The following is an 11934-nucleotide window of genomic DNA, read 5'->3' on the forward strand; positions in this document are numbered from 1 at the left end:
TAACGACAATGGGACACTACAATTCCGATGATTCAGCCACTTTTGTAACATAGAATATTATCAATATTTTCCATAAAATCAGGAGCGAAAAACGTCACTGTCCGCCGGACAATCAAATTGAAAGATCTACTTGTTCGATATTGGAGAAATACACGTCGACACACGGTGGGGGGGGGACGAGTATTATATACAGCACACAGGGTTTTGAAGGGGAGTGATTGTAAATATCTACAGAAAAATAAATCTGACATTTCAGTTCTCGTCATAACTGCAGTTTCGAGAGACTGTACCCACTAGTCCTCTGATGTTCTCTCCAAAGTGCACACCAGATTAGGCTTTAACTTAAACATTAAAAACAAATCTTCGGGGAGCATGCCCCGGACCCCTTAAGGAGTAAGGTCTCCATTAATCATGTCCACATGGATATGAAACTACAAATACATTTGCACACATCTTGTCCCTTACTGTGGTGGGTAATACCAACAACGCGTGCACGTCATGCATGGCTCGATGTCATGGGGTCGAAGATAACTGGATTAAAGGTTGTTTCTTTCTCATCAGCATGAAAGAAAGGCCAATGAATTGGCTGTGATTTAGTTTTTTTTAAGCAGAAGTCAAAATTTGTAACGCCCCTCAGGAGGAATGGTTGAAAAAATATAGGAAATGGCCTTGAGAAGGAAAAAGGTTTCCCACCCCTGCATTAAATGATTAAATAATCAAAATAACAAATCAAACGTTTGGCCATACAGATGGATTCCAGTTGCCGCGGACTGTAGGCTATGTAATGTTACTTTGAATCGGATTAACTTATGTTGTGGCAGATATTTAGTAGCTTTCCTTAAAGGCTATGATATAATAGTCAGAATTGCCTGAAAAGATGGGAGGATGATATTCTATTAATGTTCACGTTCACAGTCAAGTTGATTTTTGACAGCCGTCTTTCCTGCAACGGCAGCATTTCTATATTATCCTTTTCTCCTGTAATATGACTTGAATCGCTTTAAACTCCGCACAGGAGCTCTGATGGTCAGCAGGACCGTGCTTCAATGAGTTGATCCTCTTACCTGCAACCTAAACTTAGGTTAGCCGTTCAGCTATAAGTTGCCATGGAGATCTAGCCGGTAAGAAAGAACCAGCGCTTGCGATAGGAAAGGGAAAACCCCAGAGTTAACCTCGAAGTTACCTCACTAAAGCTGAAAAATACCGGCTTCGTGTACTAGGGCCTCTGCCTCTTGAAACTACAACTCCCAGAGAAACAAACATGGTGGTGTGTGCGCTACCTGAAGCCTGCCTCTGGAATCCCACCGAGGACTACTGGGATCTGTGCTGCTAACGGCGTCGTAGCTGTGGCCTGTAGCTGGCCTTTGGTTTAGCTGAAGTTGCCACGGTGACCTCCAAGGACCCCAGCGAGGGGACAGCCACGTCTCCGTACATGTAGGGAGGAGTGGCGGGGTTTTCCCTTTAACTGTGATCTGGAAAGAGAAGACGCAGTCAGACTTGGGAAACAATGTCCCAAATGACTATAATAATCTGTACTAGGAAACTGAGTTATGCTGCTGCAAACATAATGTCTTACCGTTTCCATTATATTAACATAAAGAACATTTCTAAAATGTTGGTATTGTAAGACAGTGGTTTTTTCAAGGACCCCTTGTATTAGAGACATTATTTATATGATCCATATTCATCTATTATATATTTTCATATATAATATATATACATATTTATTTCCAAATGCTCAGTTAATGCAAGTTTTAACGTTTCCAGAAATGTTAACTTCCTTTTCAAATGTTTTTCTTTCTCCAGCTCTTTCACATTTATAGGAAGACTTTATGTGAAAATACATGTTTTTTAATGGGGCTTCCATATCCATCAAGACGAGCAACATAGGAGAACAGACTGGGTGATTTCATCACAGTGAGCTTCTTTGTGATTTTCACTTGAGTCCCGTTTTTTTCCCTTTTCCATGTTTTAGGAGAGCAAAAAACCCTTCACTAAAAGTTATGATGATAAACGAGACACATGCTTACTACCAACTCATCAAAAGTCAGGACTTAACACACACTGGAGGTCTGGGGATGCTGCCAGAGCATTCAGAACTGAATGAGGATGCAGGAAGGGAGGCTCTGCCTTCACCTGGAACCACTGGACACACAACCGAAAACATTAACTCAATGAATACTGACAATTTGAGCAAATGTGTTTTTGTTAAATTGATCAGAACTCAGAAAACCGTACACATTTCCACAGGTAACCGCTTAGTGATGGTCATTTCACTTTTGATCACACGGAGCCTCCCCTTCAGAGAAGAATGACACGAGTATGTAAGACAAAGAAAGAGGATTTCAAACTGCCAAACCAAGGCTCAATGGAGCTTACCTGAAAATAATAAATAATAAAATATATCTGCAAACTCATTCAAAAGACATAACAGTAGGAGAGCAGTCTAAACAAAATAGATGCTAATAGAGGAATGTTAAGTTGGAGTGTTTTGTTGAGGAAATGGGACCTTTTGTTCAGGGAAACAATTCCACCAAAAATCTGTGTACAGGCAAACATATCAAATAAGTTCCTCATCTAACAAAGAGTTGATGACAGCAACAGTCTTGACTTTCTGATGGTGAAAAAACAATACAATATAATACAACATTATTTCTGGCTATGAAATGCTTTGGAAAAAAAGCTTGCAGGGATATAAGAGTTGGTTATCATTGTGCTGGTCTTAGTTGAAACATAACTGAATGATTAATATTTACACAAAAGAATAATGAGAGTTTATGAACCAAGCTTTACGAGTCACGGGTTAAAAACCGGAAAGAAGAATGGCAACTTCATGTCTTTAAAGGATGTTTTTGTTCCTTTTGAAAAGATGAGTCTTGCGATGGTATTCAACATGTTAGAAGTTAGTTATTAAACTAACTACACATCACCACGGCTAAGCTAAAGGACGCTAATTGTTGAGTGTTGATGATGCATAATACGTCTTATTTAAGTCATATGCTGGCACGCTGTTTTCATGACCAAACAGAAGCTACATTCAGTGGAGAATTACTGACATCCTAAAAGAAAGCCAGACATCTCTTAAGCTTGTTTATATTAACCACAGACCGTATTTCAGACAACTAGACCAAAAGATACATTTGTGAAACCAAAAAGTCTACCATTTCGGGTTATAGTCATGTCTGTACCACTCTATACACAATAGATCACAACAAGTCCTGAACAAAAGCCTATTTGACCCTCTTTTTTGAGTGAAGGTATTCAAAATAAAAACTAAATATCCTGGGGTGATTTTTAAAGAATGTCTAAGTAGAAAACCAATGGCTTGAACGGATTGACAAAGGCAGGAAGTAATACAGCATTGAGAAATGGAACCCACGTGGTTGGTTTTGGTCTTTTCACAGGATTGATGTCAAAGACAAAACAAGAATATGCAAGCATATCCTCTGTTTCCTATTTAATCCTGATATATCCAGGTACAAAGATAGTTATTTATAAAAACGGTATTATTAACAGAACTGCTGTTTTGCTTTTACTTATTCAATGTTTTCCACTTCACCGCTGCCGTCCAGCAGTGAGGGTGAAGCAGCTCCTGTTTATAATGGAACTTGAAAGCAAACACTGACGCAGCTGGTTCAATGTTCCCACTGAAGGCCGTGATAGGCCGGTCTGTTACCTGTGAGGAAAGCGGTTTTCGTCAAGGTGTTGCCAGGCGACGTGGGGTTGTCAGGATCGAGGGCTGAACACAAGGTTTATGTAAACTGTGAGAGGGAGAAGGAAAGGAGGAGCAGTGGACGATTTTGCAAAAACAACCGCTGCTGGATTGTGCGTGTGGGTGCGTGCGTGCGTGCGTTAGTCAGCCATCTGACACAGTAGCCTGATTATCCTTTGACCGTCATCTGAAACTAACTGGGGGTTTAACTGCAGCGTTTATGCTGCTGACAACAACAATATAAATGAGAGACGCCAATAGTCCACTTTTATTCTCCATATATATCAACAGTTTAGGTGAAAATGTGGATGAAGCTACTTTACATTTTTATGCGGATGATACCGTGATGTATTGTGCAGGTCCCTCCATTTCAGGAGGCTGGTGGTGGAATTACAGGCGTGTTTAAACCTATTCAGACTCAGCGTTGCTGGCTTAAGCTTCTTTTAAAGTTTGATAAACCAAAGGTAATGGTTATTTTCCAAAGCCAAAAGACACCAGAGCCTGTTTTAGATATTGTTACTATGCCAAGGAAAGTAGTAGAATGGTTACCTGTTACAAATACCTTGGTATCTGGCTTGATGATTGTCTTACTTTTAAACTTCATGTCAATAACCTGCTTAAAAACTGAAGGTCGCTCAGGCCTAGGTTTCTTTTTCAGAAACAAGTCCTGTTTCTCGCTGAGGCCAGGAAAAGCTGTCACTGGTGACCTTTTGACCTGTGGCTGGACTTTGGTGATTTGATCTATGATGAATGCAGAACGCCTGCCTATTGCCTGAACAAGTTAGATGCGCCTATCACCAGCGCACTGAGATTTGTCCACAAATTGTAAAGCACTTAACTCATCACTGTACCCTGTATGCCAAGGCAGGTTTGCCATCACTCACTGGTAAAGAAGGCTCAGTCATTGTACACTGTTTATTTAGAAAGCTTTGTTGGTAAACTCCCGTATTATACCTTCTCTCTGATCAACAAACACAGAGAGTGGCAAGCAGCTATTGTCTGAGATTCATGGTAGTATGTAGATGTGCCAAGAGCAAGGACTGCCTTAGGTAAGACAGCTTTTAGTGCGCAGCTCCACTTGCTTGGAAGAATCCTCAGCAAGAATTGAAACTGAGCAATCTCATTCCTCTGCATGTTTTTAAAGCTAGGCAAAATGAAAATGCTCGTTGATACTATGGCACTTGTTAATGTCTATAACTATGTAAATGTAATCCTGTAAATTATAATGTAAGATTTCCTTTATTGTTTATGTTTCATGTGGAACCTATATGGCTGCAGGTCTCCCTGGAAAAATAGATCTTATGATCCAATGGGTACCAATCTCGTTTAAATAAAGGTTTGAAATTAAATGATTCCAAATTACAGAGTTAAAGAAATAATTCACGTCTCTACTTAAGTATTTCAATTTCACGCTACTTTATACTTCTAATACATTAGATTTCAGAGGCTAATATTGTGATTCTTAAGTCACTACATTTTTGGACTAGTTAGTAGTTGCTTTAATATAAAAACGTATATCACCTGATGTAGTACTAATATAGTATAAGGCAATAACTCCTGTTACACAATAAAGATATGGAATATTCATGCTGCTTTGAGACTTAATGACTACATTTCATACATGAATTGTTCATAGAGTCCCTATGATGCCTTTTCTTTTTGTTCCTGGTGTTTTATATAGGTGCATGGAAATGGTCTTCAATTGGTCTGCACATATCAAAGCTCCTCCAGACGGAGCTTCTATTGGCTAAAGCTCAATCACATTCTACGTGCTAAGGGTGGGACATCTCTTGTAATTCCTTTTTTCCCTACATCATTTTGAATAGCTACAAGTTGCTGTTACTCAAATTTAATTTAGTAAACTACTAATTAAGTAAAGAATATAAAATACTGAGATGTGACTGGAAGTGTAGGCTAATAGTTGCAGAAAGGATCAAGCTTTGATTTATTGCCAGGCTAAATTGTTAAAATATATGGAAAGCAATGACTGCTGTTACAGTAACAATGTTAAGGATGCATGCTGCAGTGACCGTTTTAAAGTAAGTTGTTCCTTTTGTTTTACGTAAAAAAAAAGTGTCACTTATGTGGCTGCATGCAGTTGGAAGGGCTTCAACATAATGTCGTTTACAAAAGAGGGGCCCATACACTATCAAATGATGCTAAACCCGAGAGAAAATAGTTTCAACTTTCCAAAAGCAACGTTGAAATGTTTCATTTGTGCCACTGAATGACTGGAGTTTTTGTACAGGAGGCCGAGCATCGGTTTCTCTCTCAGTCCGGGACAGAAACCAGAGCTCTTAACAGTATCACTTTCTTTTTGTCTCCGTACGTACCGCCGGCTCGTGTTTCACCCCTCTGCTGAAGTCAGCGTCCTCGCCCTCCTCCATGCTCTCACACTGGTACAGACAGGCATCTGAAGAGGGAAACACAGAAAGAAAATACAACGTTTATTATTATTCAATATTTGACTAAGCAACAATAAAAAGCCAGCTAACATTTTAAATGATATCTAATGTAGAATGTGTCCCAGTGAGTTCATTAGTCTTAGTTGTCATTTCTTTCTTCGTTCACTTTCCACACAACACATCTTTAACGTCAAACACCACCTAACAGAGAGGGCAGGTCGCTATGGCAATGATGATTATGTAGAAGCAGTGGCCGGTAGCACCTATGAATTGTGCAACTTCTTTTTAGTGAAGCACATATGGCATACGACACAGATACACCTATCATCAGATAACATCGGAGAAAGAAGCGTGGTGATTGGGCGGACCAAAGAAGATTAGCCTCAACTTTCAAATCAGCATCTCTTGGAAAAGATCACTCAACAAATCTTTCATGGCCTTTTTTTTTGTAAAAAAAAGTTTTAGTTCTAAAATGTTATATTTATGAGGTGCTTGGTTTATGCACCATTCCCTGTAAATATATAAAACTTTACAATCAAATGCACACGTTACCGTTTCCTAGACACGGGTATATGATCCTAAGTAATAACATACGAAGTAACCATGAAGTTGCTAACATCTTCATGAGAATATTAAATATCTATCTTGTTGTGCAGTTTATCAGTGATTGTTTGCACGGAACTATTTGTACACAGTGTGTTTCATGACGGTCCCACACAGCATTGAGTCGGTCAGGTAGAGCAGCAGGTGAAGTCAGGTGATGCAGACTCTTGATAACCCACTCCCACTCCACACTTGTTGGATTGGAACAGCTCTTAGGCCCAATCCCAAAGCACTCCCTCGACCCTACCCCTCCGTGACGGAGTGAACTCCATCTGTAGCCACACTCGCAGCTGAACGAGGCTCTCTCCTGTCAGATGCGTAAGTAAATACAGCGGCAAGCTTTGGGACGGCCTCCCCTCTCTCCGGCATAAACAGGAAATGCCGTAACTGTATGTAACAACGGTTTCAAATCAGCATCTCTTGACAAAAAATTAAATTAATAACTCAAATAAAACTCCAAACATCTTTAATTGTGTTTTTTGTAAAGCTCTTTTAGTTTTAAACCTGATGTTGATAAGCTTCTTAGTTTTTGCAACAGTCTGTAAATATACACAACTTTATAATAAAATGCACACATTTACCTTTTTCTAGACTAAACACAGGTATGATCCTAAGTTAAAACATATGAGGTTATCATGAGGTTGTTAACATCGTAGTTTATCAGTGGATGTTTGCTGGAACTACTTGGAAACAGCGTGTTTCCTGACGGACACACACAGCGTGACTCCGGTCAGGTAGAGACCGGTCTCAAGTCAGCACCGCTGCTGCAGACTCGCTGTTTGAGCGCTTGATAGCCCACTCCCCCTCCACACCGCTCCACACTCGTTGGTTTGGAACAGCCCTCAATATGGCGGACCCTCCGTGTGAACGCGCAAACGGAGGGGTAGGGGGTAGGGGTAGGGTGTAGGGGGCGGTTTGGGAATGGGCCGAAAACTGAACAAGAATCAACAACTCGACCCTCTGATCACTCCTTTCCTGTAAAATACAGGTCCAGCCCACACATATGCTCCATGGTGCTACAGGCATTGCCCTTACAACTACAATAAGCATGTAAATGTTAATCTAGCTGTAGATTAACATTTACATGCTTATTGTAGTTGTAAGGGCAATGCCTGTAGCACCATGGAGCATATGTGTGGGCTGGACCTGTATTTTACAGGAAAGGAGTGNAATCGACTTAATCGATTAAAATCGATGACCAAATTAGTTGCCAACTAATTCAGTCGTCGATTCGTTGGTGACGTCATAACGTGTGTTTTACGAGCCGTTAAGCTCCAACGTTATCTGTCTTTTTATCTGTACTGGAGACATTTAAAACATATATGTCATATATATTATTGCTACACAAACATTATATCGCAGTCTTAGTGTCGCCAACTCCGTTTCTAATATGCAAAAAGACTACAAAATGCGTCTATGATGTATTTTCGATCTTTCCAATCCAGGCGACAGATCTTTCTCCCCTGTCTGTGTGTGAGGGGGCAGGGCAGTTTACACACACGCAGCTGCTACATGCATGCAACACACACGCGCTCCTAGGTATGGTTTACCTTTACCCGTCTCGATGTGGACAATGCTTGTTGCCTAAAGTGCAATAAGAGTTTTTTTGCAGCATACCTGTATGCCCCACCTGTGTTGCTCTGTACCACTGTATTTTACTTAAATACTTGTTTTTTATTTGTTTTTTACAGTTCTGTAAGTTCACATTATTTACAATTTGTTTAGTTAAAATAGTTTTCAAAATACCCGATAAGAGTACCGTTAAAGTACCGGATCGATAAAATTAGTAGTACCGTTAAAACCTTAACGATACCCATCCCTTCCCATCCCTACTTGACTGTGAAAAAGGTTATTTTTGATCTGATCTAATCTGCTATCCTTGGTTTAAAATGTTGACGGACAGATTTTTTAATTTATCTTTCAGCAGACAGTTTAATAAAATATGTATTTTTGAATCAAGTATTCATCTTCATTGTCTTCATTATTAGTTTCCACATGCCTAAAACAACCTCAACCTAAATCTAAAAGTGGATGGCTAAATAAGAGCGTTTGAGAAATTGTCCAAGGCATAATCGAAATAATCGATTCATCGTTTCAGTAATGGATAGATGAATCGATTATCAAATGAGTCGTTTGTTGGAGCCCTACTCTACTGTTCCCTTTAGTGTTTACTTCCTGTCTGTCTGATTCCTCTGATGTTCAGCACCCTGTCCTTTAACCTATTTCCTTCTCTTGCGATATGTTTCTGTTCTTTACTGCAGACAGTTCAAATGAATCCAAAGTTTGGTGCCTTTCACAAATATAACAATTAATATAAAAAAGTATTCCATTATGTTTTCTGATGGAGAAAACAAATGTTTGTTGTCCATTGTAGACATTAAATCAAACTGCACTTCTTTCTGCATATTGTACATAGTCCCTTGAGCCTCCTTAGCAACGGCCTGTTCTCCTTATCAGCGTTTTAGGGAGTATTAACAACTTCTGAAATGCTGTGTAATATATTCAAATATTGACTAGATATTTTGCTAAATTATTTAAAAGCAGACTGGAGTTACAGACTTGTTTTACTGATGGAGCGGCTCATAATAATGTGAGCTGGTTGACTTTTATATTGAGGTGTTAGTCAGAGTACTGGATCATTATGTGCTCAGTCGTGTCTACCTCTCCTCCTCCTTACCTGGCATTGCTGCTCTTGCATCCTGTACCCTACTGAGCAGTGAGCCAGTGTTTGTAGTCCTGACAGGCTGACTGTAGTTGAGCGGCGCCCTGATCCTGAACCTGCTCTCGTGGTGTTGTGTTGGTGTCAGTGTGTCAGTGCTGAGAGACTCACTGACTGATATGCAGTCACGTCTGTCTGCTGGCTGACAGCACAGCTTACCAGCTTACCTTTCCAGCTTCTTCTCCTCTGCTAGGTGTGTGTGTGTGTGTGTGTGTGTGTGTGTGTGTGTGTGTGTGTGTGTGTGTGTGTGTGTGTGTGTGTGTGTGTGTGTGTGTGTGTGTGTGTGTGTGTTTGTGCGTGTGTGTGTATGTGTGAGATTGCAGACATAGTGGCTCTCTTATATTCCTACAGGGCCAGTACACTACCACCTGAAGAGTCCATGTGACACTTCTGTGATGATGGCTGAGCGAACATCACTCATTTGATAAGAGTCTCTGAACTTTAGCGACTATACCTCTTAACTCACTGTAGATTTGAATAGTCCCGTGGGGGTCAAAAAAAGGTCAGCCTTTCTCAGCCTTTTAACTCTTTTCACACTTTCTGGCTTTTGAATCTTAACAAGCTGACATTTTGAAATGGGTGTAATGTAGTGTAGACATGTCTTAATGCCAGCTGTTCAGACTGAAAGGACAGTGTTGCTTCACACTTCACTCTAAACAGGATTTATATCACAGTGCTGATGCAGGTCGGAGGGTAAAAGTGCATCAGTCTGTATTTATACACACTCTGGAAGTCACCTAACAAAAAAACGTTCTATAATATAATGGCTTCAAATATTGACTTAATTGTTTGAACATTTTGATTTAGGTTCTCAAAATAACAAAAAACTGCCAAAATATTGACTTAGTTTTTCAAACTAAACTTAATTTCTATCATGCTGACTTAGCATCTCAAACTAATGAGTTACTATCTAAAAAAGTATCTTAAGATGAGTTGAGGAGCCCCTCACACACAGAGGCAGTGTGTGAGTGTGTTTCTTCCTCCTCACAATTCAGCCCTTGCTGTCCATGATGCTGACAGCACTTCCTGTACAGTTTGTGTAATTAAAAATAGCTGTGTCGCTCAAGAAGTTCATTTTAATGGTGTGCGCTCCTCACTTTTGTCCCAGTTCCTGCTGTACTGCGAGTTGTCAGAATATGGGCATTCATTTTAAACACAAGCTCACACTAACCAAGTGTGTGCGTGCGTCTGTGTGCGTCAACACACTGCATTTTGTGCACATTTAATAAAATGTTTTGCAGTCTTTAACAATTTCCTTATGAAAACATAGGCATGTGTCTGTTTGTATCAAACCCAAGTCCTCAACATCATGCTACAATAAAACATAAAGTAGACGGTGTGTTTGTGGTTAAATGTGACACATTAATATCACATTAGTATAAATAAACATGTGTAAAGCATAGGTCTTTACATGAGGGTTGTCAGAGTTACTTTTACAAAAATGTGTCTAAATAAATATTGCATTAACCTGAATCCGACATATTATTAGCAAATATAAATCTTCCTATTCGTAAACACATTTAATTGAATCAACATTAAGTCAGTGTTGAGTAAATGACATTAGTGTTAAGTTTATCTATCAATATAACGCCAAATCACAAATACACATTGTCTTTTATAGTGTGTACTAGTATCTGTCCTTAGACCCTGGCTGTAAGAAGGAACAACTCCTCAAAAACTATTAATGGGGAAAGAATTGAAGAAACTTTGGGTAGAGGATGCTGTAACAGAGAGGACAAACGTGCAATATATGTAGTGTGTATGGGATAATTGAATAAATGTACAACATAGTCAATACAAATGATAGTTTGAACTTATAGTTTCCATGAAATCCTCTCACAATCACCTGAACTAGCTAACCCATGTTTAATCACCTATTCATAACAGTAAGTTAGTGGCTAAGAATGATTACTTTAATAGCTTAATATAGTCTCCAACATGAAATAGTTCTAACAACTTGATACATACAGTACAGGGTCCCTAATCCTGTTCCTTTAAGACAGGGGTGTCAAACTCAAGGCCCGGGGGCCAAATCCGGCCCGCGACTTCATGTTATGTGGCCCTGCAAGAGCTTGCAAAAAATATAATAAGTTTATTATATGGTTACATGCTACTTTACAGAAGCAGGTTGCCCATAAACTACATGTCCCACACAATGCATCTCGTTTTGTGACATGCGCACTGCAATTATTTGCCCTGGACTTCTGCTTTCAGACGTTAGTTAATTAACTAAGTTATTATCCTATCCGATAATAATCCATATTCCAGAGGCAATATGTAATATAATACATTATTTTATATGAATATATTATATATTTATATAGTTACAAACCGGCCCTTTGAGTGCAACCCTTTATGCGAATGTGGCCGGCGAGAAATTGAGTTTGACACCCCTGGCTTTAAGAGTTCTTGGCTTGAGGACATGTTGAATAATAAAGAACACTGTTATCCATATCAACCTGTGCTCTGAGATGAAGCTTCGAGTCCCCGGGTTA

The 11934-nt window shown here is 39.5% G+C and overlaps 1 protein-coding gene across 1 annotated transcript in view; it reads right to left on the reverse strand.

The window, feature by feature from the left end:
- The window catches only part of LOC104951167 (ras-specific guanine nucleotide-releasing factor RalGPS1-like), a 66057-nt gene that overhangs the window by 49629 nt on the left and 4494 nt on the right, over positions 1-11934 (reverse strand). The window contains exon 2 of the mRNA XM_010777807.1: positions 6046-6125. Coding sequence (XP_010776109.1) covers positions 6046-6125 — 80 coding nt within the window. The remainder of the gene's footprint in view (positions 1-6045; positions 6126-11934) is intronic.

Source organism: Notothenia coriiceps, unplaced genomic scaffold (assembly GCF_000735185.1).
Source record: "Notothenia coriiceps isolate Sejong01 unplaced genomic scaffold, NC01 NC01_scaffold00000339, whole genome shotgun sequence".
Classification (NCBI taxonomy): domain Eukaryota; kingdom Metazoa; phylum Chordata; class Actinopteri; order Perciformes; family Nototheniidae; genus Notothenia; species Notothenia coriiceps.